Source organism: Macaca nemestrina, chromosome 1 (assembly GCF_043159975.1).
Source record: "Macaca nemestrina isolate mMacNem1 chromosome 1, mMacNem.hap1, whole genome shotgun sequence".
NCBI lineage: Eukaryota > Metazoa > Chordata > Mammalia > Primates > Cercopithecidae > Macaca > Macaca nemestrina.
The window spans coordinates 194,427,061-194,446,763 of NC_092125.1; the positions used below are offsets into that span (position 1 = coordinate 194,427,061).

The 19,703-nt window shown below is 43.7% G+C and overlaps 1 protein-coding gene across 25 annotated transcripts in view; it reads right to left on the reverse strand.

Moving 5' to 3' along the window:
- Positions 1-19,703, reverse strand: part of LOC105494777 (microtubule actin crosslinking factor 1) — a 390,378-nt gene that overhangs the window by 62,824 nt on the left and 307,851 nt on the right. For 24 of the 25 annotated variants that reach the window (XM_071095727.1, XM_071095735.1, XM_071095721.1 and 21 more), the window contains 3 exons: positions 5,100-5,261; positions 4,736-4,906; positions 3,720-3,886 (listed from right to left, as the gene is read on the reverse strand). In XM_071095727.1, coding sequence (XP_070951828.1) covers positions 3,720-3,886; positions 4,736-4,906; positions 5,100-5,261 — 500 coding nt within the window. Of the gene's footprint in view, positions 1-3,719; positions 3,887-4,735; positions 4,907-5,099; positions 5,262-13,200; positions 17,246-19,703 lie in introns of those variants that run through there. The other variant, XM_071095755.1, reaches the window with a different exon arrangement.

Here is a 19,703-nt window from a genome sequence, read left to right on the forward strand (position 1 = left end):
TACTCGGGAGGCTGAGGCAGGAGAATGGCGTGAACCCGGGAGGCGGAGCTTGCAGTGAGCCGAGATTGCGCCACTGCACTCCAGCCTGGGCGACAGAGCGAGACTCCGTCTCAAAAAAAAAAAAAAAAAAAAAAAAACTTAAAGAAAGATTTGTCCAATCACCTGGTGAGTAGCAACAGCAGAATCAAATCTTCTAATGTTCTCCTTATACCATATTGACCCAAATCAAAACAGAATGTAGCATATATATCACTTGAACATGTGACCAAAACAAAGTTTAAAGGAGGCAAAAAGGTGTCTGTTTTCATTCTCTCTGTCACTACTACCTTCATTTGTGAGTGAAGATATCTGAAGAGTAAAGACTGTATATCACCTATGAACTAGAACTCCCTCCCCAACTTCCCAAAATCCAGTCAGGCTTCTGGTAATTTCAAGCCCCAGAACATAACTTAGAATCCAGATTTAAGGCAAAAAAACAAAAAAGAAACAAAAAACCTCATGCTGGCTGAATTTGCCAACACAAAAAGCACCCCTCCCCCTGCAAAAAAACAAAAAAACTATAGACTTTACATCTCACTTGGAATCTTATTTAATATAACATCCATACTAAGCTTGGCTTTTCTTTGGATACATGATTGTCACTGAGACCATAGAGGTGCTAAGAGATGTTCTTTTCAAAGTACCTGTGGTTTGTTTTATTCTATAAAATAAAAGCAGCAAATTACAAAGGCAGGAGGAAGTCTGGATATTGGAGACAGCCTGACAAAGAACAGACAAGAAAACAACCACAGAACTGTATTAGCACACAGATGAATAATGAAAGGTCATAATGTTGTCTTCGAATTACTAAAAACAGACTAAAAAGATATGGCATCTGAAGAGGCCTGGGAGCATATGATGCACTTAAGTTCAGCAAACCTTTACTGAAGACCTAATTTACGCCAGGCCCTATGCTACTTATGCCCTGACAAAGTTATTTTAACAAAAGTGGTTTAGCCGGGTATGGTGGCTCACCCCTGTAATGCCAGCACTTTGGGAGGCTGAGGCAGGCGGATTACGAGGTCAAGAGATCGAGATCATCCTGGCTAACACAGTGAAACCCCGTTTCTACTAAAAATATAAAAAATTAGCCGGGTGTGGTGGTGGGCACCTGTAGTCCCAGCTACTCAGGAGGCTGAGGCAGGAGAATGGTGTGAACCCGGGAGGTGGACCTTGAAGTGAGCTGAGATCGCGCCACTACACTCCAGCCTGGGCGACAGAGCGAAACTCCATCTCAAAAAAAAAAAAAAAAAAAAAAGTCCGGGCGCGGTGGCTCAAGCCTGTAATCCCAGCACTTTGGGAGGCCGAGACGCGCGGATCACAAGGTCAGGAGATCGAGACCATCCTGGCTAACAAGGTGATACCCCGTCTCTACTAAAAAAAAATACAAAAAACTAGCCTGGCGAGGTGGCAGGCGCCTGTAGTCCCAGCTACTCGGGAGGCTGAGGCAGGAGAATGGCGTGAACCCGGGAGGCGGACCTTGCAGTGAGCTGAGATTGCGCCACTACACTCCAGCCTGGGCGACAGAGCGAAACTCCATCTCAAAAAAAAAAAAAAAAAAAAAAAAAAAGTGATTTAAATTAAAAAATTTGGCATTTTGATTACTGGAAATTCAATTATGTTTGAATATGAAGAAAAACATTTTTTAAGTGGCAATCTAAGTCTAAAACTTTCTTTCCTAGTTTGTTTATGCCAGCCTTCAAAATATATCTTCAAGCAATGCAACTAAAACATACAATATTAAAAATTATTATTAAACTAGAATTTAATTTTTAAAAAATTGCCTGTAATTTTTATGTCTTTCTTACTCATTTGATTTTGGAATCTGAAAATTTGAAGAATGTATTGTAATAAGATTTAAGGTATTTTTAGGGAGAAGAGCTAAAAATAATTTAGAAGCATCAAATATCTACTCTTGGTATTTGTTTCTGTTTAAAAGATTGGCCCAGAAACTATATTAGGCTAGGAGGATGGAAACAAGTAGAAGGAAAGAGTCATAAAAATATGTATAAGATAAACCATGACTTCAAGGAATTTATGGACCAGGAAGGTAAGTACCTAAAATAATGATCATAATACAAGGTACAGATAAAGAGTTATGGCAGTGAAGAGGCAGGAAAAGTTATTCCATGCTTGGGGAACAAAGGAAAGTTTTACAGAAGAGAGATGGACAAAAGCACTTCATGAAAGATGTATTATAACACCATAAAATAAGACACAGGGTTAGGACACTGTCAGAAGATATTAAAGAACAGAATATAGTTTACTTCAGCTATAATACAAGGAGTGAGAAGAATAGTAGAAACTAAGAAAGGTAGGTCAAATAGAGGGCTCTGAATGGTGGGTTAGAGTTCAGATTTTATTTTAAGCACCTTCTTAGTAGAGCAGGCAGTGTGTCAGCCTCATAATCTAAAGGTTTTATTTTAACAGGGAGTCAATCAAGTGTCTCTGAGCCTGAAAACATATGATTAAAGGCTTATTTCAGAAAGGTTCACCTGCAGCTGGGGGATGGGAAGGGGAAGGCCTGAGGGTAAGTGGTAATTAGTGAAGAAGCTATCTCAATACAACTAGTGAGAGGCTCCTAAGTCATGAACTGAGGGGAGAGTGGGAATTAGAGAAACAGATGGACAGGAAAGACACTGTAAAGTAAAATAGACAGAATTTAGCATGCTGATAGATGTGGGCATAAAGGAGAAATTTTAAAAAAAAAGTAAAAATGGAGTTGAGTTTTTAAGCCTAGGAAACTGGAAAGCTAATGGTACCATTACTGGAAATGCACAGAGAGAAAAGAAAATAAGCAGTACAAATCTGGAAATACAAGTAAATCAAATTCTTTCCATTTTGTTTCTTCCACTAACATGGGCAAGCCATACTTTGCAACTCAGGTAAGGAATAAGCAAGTCATGGGCAGGTGGACATAAAAAGACTGAAGAGGGAATTATTTGAAGACTGCCATAGGCTACCTAGGAAACATAAAGGGTACAATAATAAATGATCAACTCTCTTATTGATTTCTCATTAGTTGGTATTTAATTTTAAAACTGGGGACTGTATAAAAGTAAAGACATCTATGTGACTTACTAAGCTCAAGTGACAGCATGACTTATAGCTATGGAAAGAGAAAGGGAATGTTTCCTTGGAGGAGGAGGATTTGTTGCCTGTCTTTTTGACCATATATTGAGGTAAGTTCATGCATCTCTCGAATTCTCAGATATTTAACAAAACCACAGACTAGCTTCTAAAGGCAAAAAAATCTAATATTAGTATAAGCTAATAGAAAAGAAATATGACACATTTCAATTCCAAGTATCAAAAGTATTATTTATAAACATAAGGGGGGGGGGAATCTGTTTCAAAAACTCAGAAAATAACTTGGCTGGACTGTAGGAGTCTGTGTCTGTCATTTGGAACTATGATTATACTACAGCAGAACCACCACACAGAGCAATGAGTTTTCCAGTTCTTGGAAATTTATAAAGATGCAGGAGACCATTTCCTAAGTGTGATTCTGGTTATGAGCATCATCTCTAAAATCTTATCCCAGTTCAAATAAAAGCCATTAAACACTTTCCAAAAATCTGTATGAATCATCCAAGAACTTAAAGAGCACTTTAGTGATAGTAAGTCGAAGAAGAACAAAACAAACCTCTGACCCACTCCTCAAATTCCTTTGGTCTTACCTGGCTGCTGCCTTACTGAGTAGTTCAGTCCATCTACTTTCAAGACTCTTCAGCTGCCCGGTGATTTTCTCTCTATCAGCCAGCTCTGCTGACTGGGCTATTCTGCCTCCTTCTGCTTGAAGCATGTCTACTGTGGCCTTTCGATCGTCTAGGAGCCGCTGGAGCAACTATTATAAAGAGAATGAAAAGTTGTAACACAGGATCATTTTGAAATCTGAACTAGGAAGAAAAACAAAAGAAACCAACCGGCCAAATCCTAAGCTTCATTGAGTAAAAGAAGTTTTTTTCATCCTTGAGGCAAAAACAGGAGATATAGCACAGTTCTCACCACTCACACACTTTTCACACACACTTAAATTTTTAAATGGAGCAGTGATTGCCATTATGTGACTAACAGGGAACTTCCTTTGAACCAAGAGAAAAGTGCCCTAAAAAATGGTTAACATTTGAGATGATTAATACGTTAATTATTTTGACTATGGTAAACATTTCACAATGTGTGTGTGTGTATATATATATATACACACATATATATATCTCAAACCATCACATTGTAAATTATAAACACACACAATTTTTATTTGTCAACTATACATCAATAAAGCTGAGAAAAATAAAATAAAATTTCCTTTGGGATAAATTGTTTTTAAAAAGAAAAAACTGCACTAAAATAGAAATTAAACCAACAAAAAATATAGATAAAACTTTGTACATGATATACAACACTATCTAGAATATTGCGGACCCTGAAAACACCAAAAACCTCTTAACATAAAATTGTGGATGAACACTGAAATAGGATACATGAACAGGCAAAATTATTCAGTCTAATATATGCCACAGTAAACCAGTAGATTTAGGTAAGATAATGAAAAATCAATTTCCACTTTTCAGGACGACACAAAGTAGGTTAGGATTCTACTAAAACTCTGAATTGCTTCTTAAACTACAAGCAAATATGTTGTCTACCACTCCCTGTGGCTGTTACAGTTCACTGTCCCAACATTCTCACTTACCTTCTGTTCTTGGATCTGTGCTTTTACCACTTTATACTCAGCAGATGGAGGTTTTTGATTGGCTATGAGCTCCTCCGTATCTGCCAACCAGCTGAGCAATGGCTCCAAGGCATCTTGAAACTTCCCACAATGCAACAAGGCCTCCTGTAACTGTGCAATTCTTTGTGCGACCTGTATCATGAACATGTAGGTTCATTATGAGAAAGGAGAAAGTAGTTTTCAAATTACTACTGACCTCTTTTGTAATTATAGATTGCAACTGCTAAATTTTTATTTCCATTCAGGTTTCGGGAAACCTTAGATTCAGATGTCTCTTTTCTATGCCTTTTGTTTCCAGTACACTTGTTACCCCATTGTCACTCACCTTTTTATTCAATGTATTCCATCGAGCATTGATCTCTTCCATGTCATGTTCTAAACCCTGCACATCACAGTCTTTTCCTGCACTCTGAATTAATCCCTGGCCAAGTCCATTCACCTGCTGCAATTTCATCTGAAGAGGATCCACTTGTTCTTTCTGAAACATCTAGATAATTGCAAGCCAAAAAAGATTTAATACAAAGGCTATTAGACTCTCTATACCACACAGAGACTGGTTATTCTTGGGGCATTTATGACTTAATGAAAGACAACCAGGAATAAAAAGAAAGAACAAGCATTTGCATGTGAAGCATCAAGAAAACACGTGGTTTTGTATTTCAATACATTCTCCTACGGATATGTAATTCCAGAGAGTTATGACGCTACTTAGGTCTTTAACCCAATGACTCTTTCCTTTGTTCTTCTTTTTAAAAAAATCTGTTGCTTAATTTTTTTGTTTTTTGTTTTTTTTTTTTGGAGACAGAGTCTCACTCTGTCACCCAGGCTGGAGTGCAGTGGTGTGAATTGGGCTCGCTGCAAGCTCCACCCCCTGGGTTCACGCCATTCTCCTGCCTCAGTCTTACAAGTAGCTGGGACTCCAGGTGCCCGCCACCATGCCCAGCTAATTTTTTTGTATTTTTAGTGGAGATGGGGTTTCACCATGTTAGCCAGGATGGTCTCGATCTCCTGACCTTGTGATCCGTCCACTGTGGCCTCCCAAAGTGCTGGGATTACAGGTGTGAGCCACTGCGCCCGGCCTGTTGCTTAATTTTTAATGCAACAAGCCATGGAGAATAAAAAAGCATCAACCTCAAAATGCTGTACAAGTAAGTGCAATGTATACTTCTTCCTAAAAGGGAAGAATGATACCAAATGACTAGTATTTACAATGAAATATCCCTTGGGGAATAGCCTTAACTGACCACTAATAAGAAATGCTCCTCTCTGACTAGGACTAATAACTCAATTAGTCAAAACATAACAGTGTGAAAAACGCCAACCTCATAGCTTAATCCCCCTGTGGCCATTTAACTTCATTCTGATCAAGAGCCACAGACCACACACAGCAATAATCTTGAAACAGAATTCCTCTGATTACAAAGGGAAATGGGCCAGTAACGTTGGGAAATGTCCTTAATAACTTCAGACACACACTCTGAATAAGATATAGATTTACATTTAAAAAACTGCTCAAAAATGATACTGTATTATCCATGTTTACCATGGTACAACAGAATTTTAAAACAATGTGAATATATGTAACAAGCAATGTGTATACTTTGCTGTACTACAGTTAAGCTCCATTATGATTTAGACATGTCTAAAAGGAAACGAAAAGGGTCAGAAGAGAATGGTACTTCTGCCACATTAAGAGTATGAAGGGGCCAGGTGCAGTGGCTCACGCCTATAATCCCAGCTCTTTGGGAGGCTGAGGTGGGCAGATCAGGAGGTCAGGAGATCGAGACCATCCTGGCTAACACGGTGAAACCCCATCTCTACTAAAAATACAAAAACTTAGCCAGGCATGGTGGCAGGCGCCTGTAGTCCCAGATACTCGGAAGGCTGAGGCAGGAGAATGGCGTGAACCCGGGAGGCGGAGCTTGCAGTGAGCCGAGATAGCACCACTGCACTCCAGCCTGGGCAACAGAGCGAGACTCCGTCTCACAAAAAAAAAAAAAAAAAAAAAAAAAAAAAAAAAAAAAAAAAAATTGTATAAAGGAAAATAATGAAAAAAAATATTTGTCCCTAAGATCAGGTTTGATCAGGTTTCTCGGCCAGGTGCAGTGGCTCACACCTGTAATCCCAGCACTTTGGGAAGCTGAGGCAGGCAGATCACGAGGTCAGGAGTTTGAGACCAGCCTGACTAACATGGTGAAACCCTATCTCTAGTAAAAATACAAAAATTAGCCGGACGTGGTAGCACGCGTCTGTAATCCCAGCTACTCAGGAGGCTGAGACAGGAGAACTGCCTGAACCCAGGAGGCGGAGGTTGCAGTGAGCAGAGATCGTGCCATTGCACTCCAGCCTGGGCGACAGAGTGAGACTCCGTCTCAAAAAAAAAAAAAAAAATAAATAAATAAATAAAAAAAATAAAAAAAAATAAAAAAAATTGGGTTTCTCTCAGTTATCAGAGGGATAGAACCAGCCATATTTCTCTAGCCTGGATTTATTTCCCTTCCTTTTTCTTCCCTGAGCCAGGTGAGTCAATTAAGGCCAGAGGATGACAGAAAATGGAAGAGGACGAAAATAATATAAAAGAAAATGATAAGTTTGAGTAAGACCAAATTTGGTCAATATGAGACCACAGACCACACTAGCATTAGGAAACTGATTCTAGAAAGAATGGTCTATGGCTGGCTAAGATTACCAGAGAGGGAAAGCCCCAGGGAACACTGAAAAAGGAAGGTTATAAAAGTAATTATGAGTGCACTTCATTTTTTACTGTAATTTGATTATACCATATTTTCTTAGGCAACATTACAAAGCAGTTCAGTTAAAATGACTATTTCTCCAACAACATGGTTCCCAGAAAAAACAACTGCTATAATTCCATTTTGTAGCATTAAAGATGTTTCTGCTGAAGAAAAATCAGATTAGAGACAGGAAAAACATCCCAAGTTTAAAGTTGCTTTTGGTACGATAAAATGATGGTGGTGAAGGTGAAGGAATGAAAAGGCAAAGAAGGCAGAAAGCCAAAGTATGGAGGGAAGATGTCAAGTCCACATTACAGGGCCCTCTTTTATTCAATAACCAAATCCTATCTCACTCTACAACTGACATTTAAATTCTTTCTGTGCTTTCCAACATGACAGCCAGCAGCTACATACTGACATTTAAATTAAATTTAAAATCCAGTTCCTCAGACCCACTAGCCACATTTCACATGGTCAAAGTCCAGTTACTCAACTGGACCATCGATAGAGAACATCTCCATCTTGGCAGCAAGTCCTACTGGATAGCACTGTAAATGATACAGAAAAGTAAAATAGGTTAGGCACAGTGGCTCATGCCTGTAATCCTGGCACTTTGGGAGGCCAAGGCGGGCAGATTGCCAGATGTCAGGAGCCTGGGCAACATGGCAAAACCTCATCTCTACTAAAAATACACACACACACACAAATTTGCTAGGCATGGTGGTGTACGCCTGTAGTCCCAGCTACTTGGGAGGCTGAGGCACAAGAATTACTTGAACCCGGGAGGAGGAGGTTTCAGTGAGCCAAGATCGTGCTACTGCACTCCAGCCTGGGCAACAAGAGAGAAACTCCATCTTAAAGAAAGAAAGAAAGAGAAGTAAAATTATATTTAAATAGTTCAATAATCTCTTTCATACGCAAGTTGAATATCCCTTATCCAAAATGCTTGGGATCAGAAGTGTTTCTGATTTCAGATTTATTCAAATTTTGGAATATCTGCATTAAATACTTACTGGTTGAGCATCCCAAATCTGGAAATCTGAAATCTGAAATGCTCCAATGAGCATTTCTTTTGAGCATCATGCCAACATTCAGAAAGTTTCAGACGGGAGCATTTCGCATTTTGGATGTTCAACCTATAATAAGAGCTACTGCTACTTTAAAATTTTGGATTTCTTTGTTTACAGACATTTCCTATAGAAGCATTAGCTATTCCTTCATTTCTCACCTTCACTCTATGGATTGACAGGGACAATGAGTATTTGTATCATTTCTCATAAGTTGAAAAAGATACGAAAGCACCTCTAAATATTATCTATTTATTTGGAATATAAGTGAACAGAACGTTAAAGAACGTACATCTGAAAACACCTGCTTCCTTCTCTCAACTCCCAAATAAAGCTGTTTTGCAAAACCAGTGCTTTTAGATACACTAAAATTCCTACTCCTTGGTATTTCAAACACTGTTAGTGAAACAGGACTGTGCCATGTTATTAACTAAGCAGCACTGGCAGACATTTTCCAAAGAAGTACACTAATAAACATTGCTGCAAGGTTGTAAGATGCAACTAGGATACAAAATAGAAAATTTCCTAAAGAACTCCTTAAAACACTTTTGTCTTTGTTACTGCATTTTTTTTCTTTTTTTTGAGACATGGTCTCACACTGTTGCCCAGGCTGGAGTGCAGTGACACAATCTCGGCTCACTGCAACCTCTGCCTCCCAGGTTCAAGTGATTCTCCCACCTCAGCCTTGCAAGTAGCTGGGACTACAGGCACGCGCCACCACACCCAGCTAATTTTGTGTTTTTTTGGTAGAGACAGGGTTTCACCACGTTGGCCAGGCTGGTCTTGAACGCCTGACCTCAAGAGATCTGCCTGCCTCAGCCTCCCAAAGTGCTGGGAATACAGGCATGAGCCACGGCATCCAGCCTTGTTATTGCATTTTTCCAGTTTTTTCTGTTGTCCTTTGTTCTCTTTCTCCTCTTCTAGATCTCTAAATGTTGAAGTCTTTCGGGGTGGGAGTGAGGGGACGATGTCAGTCCTGGACTCTCTTCTCTTTCTATACTCTTCCTAGGGAATTCCATAAATTTCTATGGGTTTAAATACTAACCACAATAAATGCTTATGACTCTCAATTGATCTCTCTGAGTTTCAAACCTATACATCCAACTGCTTTCTTAATATCTCCATGCAAAAAATGAACCATAGGCACCCCAAGCCTAACAGTTCAAAAATAAAACAGTATCTCCCACTTTCCCTTACCCCAAAATCTGCTCTTCCTTAAATCAATAATTTACACCATCCATTCCACTGTACAAACCAGAACCTAAAAGTCACCCTTGATAACTCCCTCACCCCAACACAGAAGTCACAATCAGATCTTGTTGATTTCACCTCCAAAATATATCTTCAATCCACCCTATTGTCTTCAAATCCATTGACATCTTTTTATTCAAAGAATTTGCCAAAATTTCTAACTATGTATTTATTTTATATTTATTTATGCGTGGTTTTCTTAATATCTGCCTCCCCCACTCAGCATAAGTTCCACAAGGGCAAGGACCATGCCAATTCTATTTACTGTAGGAGCCTAGTACCTGGCACAGAGTAGGTACTCATAATATTTATTCAGGCCAGGCGTGGTGGCTTATGCCTGTAATTCCAGCACTTTGGGATGCCAAGGCAGGCGGATCACCTGAGGTCAGGAGTTCACGACCAGCCTGGCCAACATGGTGAAACCCTGTCTCTACTAAAAATACAAAAAAAAAAAAAAAAAAGGCTGTGTGTGGTGGCACGTGCCTGTAATCCCAACTATTTGGGAGGCTGAGGCAGGAGAATTGCTTGAACCCGGGAGGCAGAGGTTGCAGTGAGCCAAGATTGTGTCACTGTACTCCAGCCTGGGCAACAGAGTGAGACTCTGTCTTTAAAAAATAATAATAAATAAATAATAATTTTTATTTGGTGAACGAATGAATCCTTGCATGGAAAAGGTGTTAGGGAATGCAAAAAAAAAAAAAAACAATGAAGATTCTGCTGACCAGCAGAGCATTCAAACACTGAACTGGAATTGTGGTGCTCCCCAATTTTTGCTTAAAAAGACTCTTGGCAAATTTTAATCTTATAGAACTCTTATTTTATACAAAAGGTTTTTTTCTTCCTTTGAACCAGTGACTTGGATTAAGACTGGAGAAGTCTATAAATAAGTAGGGAGTTTATATAACCAGAGATTGGTCTCAGTAGGCCTCAGATCCCACTACAGAAAAAGCAAACAAGTTTTTGGCATTTTGCTTCTACCAAACTCTGTTGTTATTGGCAAATACAAAGTTTATATCTATTTTAACCATGTATACATGTCTGCACTTGTACAGACATAGAGGACCTCAGTTCATTCTAAATCACTTGTCGAGTTCTAAGTGTTTATATATAAAAATGGCAGTTTTAGTTGCCTGTTGGAATCCTCTTAAGGGAATGGAAGAAATAAAAAATTCGTAATCTCTCATCTTGGAAAAACCTTTTAAAATAATATTTCACCAATTTAGCAAACCTGTATACTAATGCTAACTCTATAATGATTTGTTTTGTTTCAATATTTTCAAAATAGCCTGTCTACATTCTTGTTGGTTAACAGCCCTGGCTGAGGCTCAGATCTTTCCTTTCCTGTACACAGATAAAGGCATTTGCTCACTTCCAGATATTCCACAAAGTAACCACACTTCAAAGATGGGCAACTTTGCAGCTGGGCTACCATTTCCTTCTCCTGTCATTTACATCAGTCAATATTTCATAAAAGGATTACTTACTGTAGCTGGAAGGATAGAGATTATGTAGCCATCTACTCATTTTGCAGATGAGGAAACAAGGATCCTAGAGAATGATACAGGATTTCTATGATTTTTTTCCCCTTTATGTGGATTTGATTGCCTCACTATAAATTTAATCCTTGTATTTCATGATTACTGCTATATAAGCTTTACACCGGAGATATTCTGGGTTTTTTAAAATTTTTATTTTCTTAGAGATGCGGTCTTACTATGTTGCCTAGGCTGTTCTCCAACTCCTGGCCTCAAGCAATCCTCTTGCCTTGGCTTCCTAAATGTTGGGATTATAGGTGTGAGCCATTGTGCCTGGTGAAATATTCTGTATTATCAAGAATGTCAGTGCAAGAAATTTACTCTGTTGTTGACCTATTGTCTTCACTTTGGACAGGCTATTGGGATCTCAGTGTTAATTCCAAATTCAATAAAACTTGGAAAAATGGATCAAAAATCCATCAGTCTCAAAGATGATGCATCCTAATTTGATGGAATGCTACATGACAAAACAACTGGTAAAGCTCAAGGTAAAATCACCGCCACTCAGCAAGGCCAGATGATCTTAATCAATCCTCTTAATCAAAGAGTTTATGGCATGCAATCAAAATGATTTTGTTGTCAGGACCTGCATGTTTAACAGGAGCTCTACCTGACTTAAGGCTGCCCTGAAAGGCTCTGCAATGAGGTGAATGAGAAAACCCATCTTTCTTGTAGCATCCATCCATAATCTAGGAAATTGATATTCATGCATTCAGTCAGCCAGTCAACGGCAAATGCCTACTATGAAGAAGGCACTATTTTGAGTCCTAGGGGTGCAGTAAAATCAAAACAATCTTCTCACTCAGTCATATCTGTGTTCAGATTAAACCTCTAACTCCTTCACTCTTAACCACTGACCAAATGAAATCTGGGCAGTTAACCGTGGAAAGCTGCTGATCTCAAATTCCTTGGACTAGGAGTGCTCAAGGATGTGGAACATCATTTCCAACTGTTTCCTAACACATTCGGTTCTCTAACATTAAGAATCTTCGAGCCAAGAGAGACCCAAGAGGACATTTAGCCCAATTTTCTTGTTTTATAGATTAAGAAACAAGAGGTCCTGGAAAAGAAAGTGACTTGCTTAAGGACACAAAGGCAGTTTGACAAAGATGACTAAAATATCTCTATTTTTCATAAACATTATGCCTAGCTCTGGTTTTCAGAAACACACATTTGCATTTAAAAGTTCTTAATCATTTAGCTTTACTGCTTCTCCCCAGTCTGCTTTGGTAAATTCTTTCAACTAACCAACATACTTATTTGAAAAGAACGGGAAGGATATGGCCAGTGATTGGTAATCTTATATGCTTGGTACATTAAATGTACCTCATTTTATCCTCACAGAGTTCTGCCTTAACAAATGAAGAAACAGGAGACTCAAGAATAGCTAATTTTCCCAGAGTGGTTAAGAAGCACCCCAGGTCTCATTCCAAAGCTCACACTCTGGCCTCTACCTAAATGTTGACACCACCAATCAACAAACTATCTCTTGGTTTAGGAAAGAACATGCTCACTGTATAATTCAAAAGCAGAATCACCCTTTCCTGCTAATCATCTTTTTAAAAATGTAAATCAACAACTGTTTATATCCCTGTTTTCCTTGGGATTGGTTTATCTGAATAAAAAACGAAGCATGAAATTATAAAGTTTTTCACCAGACAAAATTAAAGTATATTTTCCCCATAAACTCAACAGAAAGACTACAAACTATAAGCCCAGGAGACCCAAAAAGAACAAAAGAAAGAACTATCTGCACCATTTCTCATCAACACGAGGTCAGCCTAGAAAATTTCACTTTACTCTAGACCCTTCCCAGAATCAAAATGGGCAACAATTACCTCATCTGAATTTAATTCAGTGGTTGCAGCCAGAGGCACTTTCACACGTAGCACTGTGCTGGTCACCTCTTTTACGTCAAATACTAGGGAATCAAGGTCCTCCTTGATCCACATTGCAGTGGAGGAAGCCTCCTCTAGAACAGGAGTTCCTTCTTCTGAAATAGGCACTGAGTCAGTGTGGGCAGAAACTCCCAGGAAGGGCACACCAATGGGGAAAACTTCCTCCATAGGAGGCACTGCAACAGCTGGGATGGCAGGCACCTCTGGGGTGGGCACTGAAGCAGCAGGGATGGCAGGCACCTCTGGGGCGGGCTCCTCTAGGTTGGACACTGCAGCTGCTGGGGAGGCAGGCTCCTGGGGGGCGGGCACTGCAGTTGCTTGGAAGGCGGGCTCCTCTAGGTTGGACACTGCAGCTACTGGGGAGGCAGGCTCCTCAGGGGTGGGCACTGCAGCTGCTGAGGAGGTGGGTTCCTCTAGGGTGGACACTGCAGCTGCTGGGGAGGCGGGTTCCTCTGGGTTGGGCACTGAAGCTGCCAGGAAAGTGAGTTCCTCTAGGGTGGTCACCATAGCTGCAAGGGTGGGCACTGAAGCTGCCAGGGAAGTGGGTTCCTCCGGGGTGGCCACCACAGCTGCAAAGGAGGCAGATTCCTCTGGGGTGGGCACCGCAGCAGCTGGGGAGGCGGGCTCCTCTGGGGTGGGCACTGCAGCAGCTGGGGAGGCGGGCTCCTCTGGGGTGGGCACTGCAGCAGCTGGGGAGGCGGGCTCCTCTGGGGTGGGCACTGCAGCAGCTGGGGAGGCGGGCTCCTCTGGGGTGGGCACTGCAGCAGCTGGGGAGGCAGACTCCTCTGGAGTGGACACTCTAACAGCTGCAATATCAGGCTTCTCAGGAGCATGCACTGTGGTAGCTGAGGTGACAGGCCCTTCTGGTGTACCATCCTCCTCTGCAATGGGTACTGCAACAGCTAGAACAGTCCACTCTGGGGAGAACCCTGCAACAGCTGACATACTCTCCTGTGTGATGGCCACTGCAACAGCTGGAGCAGTCTCCTCTGGGGAGGATACCACAGTAATTGCAGCAGTCCCTTCAGGGACAGACACTGTAATAGCTGGGACAGTAGCCCTCTCTGGGGCTGATACTGCAGCAGCTATGACATCCTCCTCCTCTAAGGAGACTATTGAAGCAACTAGGATGTCCTCATGTGGGAAGGGCACTATAGCAGCAGCTCCATCAGTTCCCTCTGGGGCAGGCACTGCAGCAATTGAGATATCCTCCTCTGGGCTGGGCAGTGCAGCATCTAGGGCATCTTCGCCAGTGGGCACTGCAGCCGTCCAGGAAGGCCTCTGGAGGATGGGTCTCCATTCCTCTAAAACTGCTTCAGTAGTACCAGCCTCAGTAACTTGTTTCTCTGGAAGAATATTTAGGAATGAATCTGAATCTCTCCTTTCCATCTCCCCTCCCTCTGATGATGCCACATTCAGCTCAGGCTCTGTATTATTCACAGTTTCCACTCCATCTGGATTAAGTCTCATTTCTCCAACCAGCAGGTGCAGACTCAAAACCTCTGACTCTGGGGACTTCCTCTGGAGATCCTGGAAGACCTGCTCTGGGAAGTTTCCGTGGAAATGTGCTGGGGCTTGATCCTCCAAAAGCACGGCTCGATAATCCAGCTCTTTTGACTCACCATCCTCATCACAAACTTTCTCCACGGACAATTCACAAGCGACCACATTGCCCATCGACGTCAGACTGTTATTTTCTTGATTAACAGTTACATTCCCACTTTCCAAATGAATTTCATCTGTTAGTAAATTTGATTCATATAACACCTCTACTTCAGATCCTGAGGTAACATCTGTTAGTTCATGATTAAAAGCAAAACTGAAGGTGATCCTCTCAATGCACTCCTCACCATTCCCCTCAGTTTGACTGCAGTCTCCCTGGGACAAATTGCCATTGTCTTTGGCCAGCACAGAAGCAATGAAGCCTGCTAATTTTTCTTCATGAGAAACCCTGTGATCAGAGTTCAGCAGTCCCCCTGGGTCCAGCTTTTCCAGTGAATCCAGATCAGCTGGCTGTGTGGACTTAAATTCTGCAGTCCTGGGGCTAAAAGGCACTTTTTCACATTCCTCCTTGCTAACAGTGGAAGTGTCTCTCATGATATCAACGTGGGCAGGAAGTTCCACAGCATTAGGCACCTGAGAAGAATCCAGGGTATTAAAATGTCCACAATCCAATCCAGTATCATAGTCTTTTGCCCTTACATGTAAAAGGCCTAAATGCTGTTCCTTTTCTAAGGCAGCTCCTGGAAAATGACTAATTACAAGTAAATTTTCTGCATCCTGGGATGCAGCCAGCCCTTCAGAAGAGGTTTGATTCTGTAGCTCAACTACAGGAGTTACTCCTTCTTCACATAAACACTCCTTTTCAAGTTCAAGAAACATCTGCACTGAGTCTGTGTCAGAGAGCTGTTCTGCATCAATAGGACCCACAGTACATGCTGAATCTGAAACAAGACCCTCTAGCCCCTGAGCAGTTTTGTTTGCCACCTCACCAAGAATATCCTCACCTGTAAGAACACAATCACAATCCAGGGGTATATCCTTGGGAACAGTAGCCAACTGGTCCTTGGCTGGCTGTGGGTCATCAGGGCAACAAATCTGACCAAGAGATAGGTGGCCAAAAGTCCTCAAGACAGCAGCTAAGCAATCGGATCCATCCTCCACCACTGCTGTGTTTTCTTGTTCTCTTTCTTCAAAAATATCTGCCAGGCTGTTCTTCTCATCTGCCATCAGAAAAGTCTTTTCCCTCTCTGACAGTTTATCTTCCTCCCACTCTCCCTCAGCCTCCATCATGATCCATCGCTCATCCTCCTCAAACTTTAGCTCAGACTCTGTTTTCTCTCTCAGGCTGGGGGTTATGAGAACATGCAATTCTGGATCTAACAGCTCTTCACTCAGGCAAGGGGAGAGAGGTGGCATTTCCACAGTGCAGGCTGTGTCCCCAAGGGGGTGCTGCTTCTCACTGAAGCCTCCCTTAGCTAAACTTTTTGTGGCCCTCGGCCAGGTTGCACTTGAGAATCTGGATTCCTGCATTACATCTGTGTTACCACTTGTTGCTGCAGCTTCTGATTCTAGAGGCTGGAATTCATGCGGAGGGTTTGCACTGTGCTGCTGAAATCTAAAGTTCTGGCAGTCTCCACTTAAGTTTTTTACATCTTGCACCTCTGGAATACCTAGGGATTTGGACACATGTTCCAGAGTTACTGACTCTGACTGAGGTTCCCTGTGGTCCAAATGACCAGAACTTTCTGTTAATGCAGAACTCGACTCCTTCTTCTCTTGCAAGGAAGGATTTGAAGCACCAGCTTCTGATACCTCACTGAGAGAGGCTTCTATCCTCTCTGCAAATTCTGGGAAGTTAGGTGGCATGAAGGACTTCCACGATCTCCTGTTAACATTGTCTTTGCGTTCTGCATTTGGCCGCCTTCTGGGTGGCACAGGTGCTGATTTTTGCACATCACTGCTTAGCTTTAGTGCATCAAATATTATCCTCTCATCCAGCTTCTTACCTTCTGGTGCTCTAGATTCAAAAACATTAGATGCTGCTCCTAATGTACCATTGCTGGATATAGTACTTCCTTCCATCTTTTCCATGGTGCTTTTTGAAGTCTGGTTAAGCTTTGACCCCTGGTCAATTTGCTCATTTATCCTCATTGTATCATATATAGACCGTTGTGGAACATAGCAGTCCTCTATGTAGCCATCCTCCTCCTCTCCTTTCCCCAGGCAGGTGGGGTTCCGCCTTAAACAGTCTGGTCTGCTGAGTGGCTTACCCATCCTTTTTCAATCAAGATGAACCATAAATCTTTCAAAAGTATTTTTCACAGGTTCCCCCCAAATGCATTCTACATAAGTTATAAATCCTTTTAGTTGTTCATACCCCAAACCACCAACTGCATCTGCCCTCCAGAAATTCGGCCTGGAAGTCCCGTTTTGAAACCATTCTGGGAGAAGCTCTAAGACAAACAGCTTTTTCCTCACAGGCTAGCAGCCTCATAGTTGACAGAGAGACGATATAATTTAAAATAATTCCTTGTATGGCTTATGGTTTAATTTTTTTTTTAAAGAGCACTGCTCTTTCAAATTCAGTCAACAAAAATCATCTCATATTGACAAGTTTTTTTCGATATCTAGTTCCACTCACTTCTCAACGAAGCAGAGTTGGGAGCAGCAAATTTATGCCGATTGTATCCTTTAATAACAATGGCACAGCTTCTCTAGTCTTCAAGTATGGCCCAAGCTCCTAAGAATTCCTTTCATTTTATCCTCAGTTCCAGCCCTGGAGAGTCCAGCTGGTCTGAATTAGCCATTCGTCCTCCCTAGCTGGGGTGTTTGCATTTGAACTGGGATGGTCGGCGGATATTCCTGCAACTTTAAACACAGGAAGTCCTTCATTCGGGGCCAGCTTGGGGCTTCCTGTCTCCAAAACATCATGGCATTGTTGTGGCTCCCAGGCCAACCCTGCGCTGTGGCTGCAAAACAAGGCGAGCCGAGCCCCGCGCCAGGCCCTCGGAAAAGCGGGCGGGAGGGCGGGCGGCAGCAGCGGCCGCGGGTCTGTCGGAGGGGCTCGCTTAGCAAGGCCCGCTTCCCCGCGCCATGCCGCGCGCCCCGAGGGCCAGGGTCGCCTCACCGCAGGTTGCAGGTGGCTCCCGGCCGCGCCGGCCTCAGGTCCCGCGCTCAGGAAGTTAGTTTGTCCCTCCGGCAGCTGAGTCCCGAGTGCTGTGGGCGCCGCCTCCACCGCCGCCGCCAGTCCCCGGCCCGCAGCCGCCACGCCGTGGGCTGCATGACAAGCAGCCGCCTCTATTCTCCACCACGCCGCCGGCCCCGCGGCCCCGCCGTCCTCCCCGCCCGCAGCTGTCACGGTCCCGGCATGCAAACTTCTGGCTGGGAACAAAAGGCTCCGCTCGGGCCGGGCGGGGGGCGAGCCCTCCTCCCCCGCGCCGCGCGGCCCGCTAGCTAGCTCGCTCGCTGGAAGTGCTCGGCTGGCTGGCGGCTCTCCTCCCCCTTCCCCGCGCCGCCGCGCTGCGCCGCCCCGCCCGGGCAGCCCCCTGGAAGCCGGGGAGCGCGCGACGCGGAGAGCCCAGGGAGGAGGGCGCGGGCGCGGGCGGGGGCGGGGCCCAGCGGGGGCGGGGCCGGGGAGAGGAGCGACCCCGAAAGAGGAGGGAGCGGGGGAGAGGATTGGAAGCGGAGGCGCCGAAGGAGGGGCTTCTGCAGGATTCGGAGCGAGGGACCCGGGGCGCCAGCCGTTCACGCCCACCGCGCCCAGGGGCCAGAGGGGAACGCCCCGCCCCCGGAGAGGGCGCAAGGAGAGGAACGGAACCCGCGCGAGTCTCGGCTGCGCGGCGCAAATCCCCTGACAAAGGAAAGCCCCGCCCTCCTCCCGTTGGCCCGGCCCCTCCCGTCCCCGTCTCGCTCCAACCGGCCCGGCTCCGAGCCCAGCCCTAAGGCGAACGAATCCAGAAGGGGCGCCCCCACTCCCCCAGCTAGCCGACTCCGGCGAGGGCCACTCGAGTTCCCGTGTGCCGGCAGGTCGCGCCGGCTGGGGTGGGCTGCCTGCATCGCTCTCGGCTCCAGCTCTGCCGCCAAAGGCTGTCCCTGCTCCTTCCAATGTCACCTTTAGCGCGCCCCTTGCCGGACCGAAGAACACTCCAGCCTTAAACCCGGCACTTTCCCGGTGCCCCAAAGGAATTCGGTCACGCTCAGAGACCAAGTTATTGGATAACTCTAGGCACATTCTACCTTCCCTCTCCCCCTTCTCAAGTATATCAAGTCCTGATCAATTCTCCCACCAGGATTTCTCTGCTCACAGACCTGAGTGGTATCAATGAGGAGGAAAATGGGGTGTTGGGGGAAGGTGGGGATGCCAACAGCTGAGCCCTACGACCAAACACCTGGCTCCTTTATAGCTGCGCACAGCCAAGGAAACCTGAGCCTCCTTGGACCAGATGAAAAGCATGGGTATTTCAAATCTCAAATAGAAAATACTAGAGAAAAGTAGCTCACAATCCCGTCGTCCACGGCCTTTGGCTTTTAGAAAAGCCACCTGGTCACCTGGTGATTGTTAAACAAAGAAAGTACAAAGGGCAACCCAGGAAACTGTCCACCAGAGGCAGCTGTGTCTCTGAAGGGGTCCAATACTCTGTTCTCCTTTGATGGCCATTCTCTGATTTTATGAAGGAAAAAAACATCTATTAAAATTCGGAATCCCTGTCGGACCATGTTGTCAATATATATGGCAAAACTTATGGAAAAGTTATTTCTACCCTTTACACAAACAGTAAGTGAAACCAATACCTGGTGTATGGAGATCTGGCACTAAAACCTTGAGCTGAGCCTTAGGCTTACTTAGAGAATCAGACTGGTCCTTGGCAAAAATGAGAAGTGAGCTGAAGCCTGTAATGGGAATTAGGCAACTAAAAGACCTTTCTCTGGTAAAATGCTTT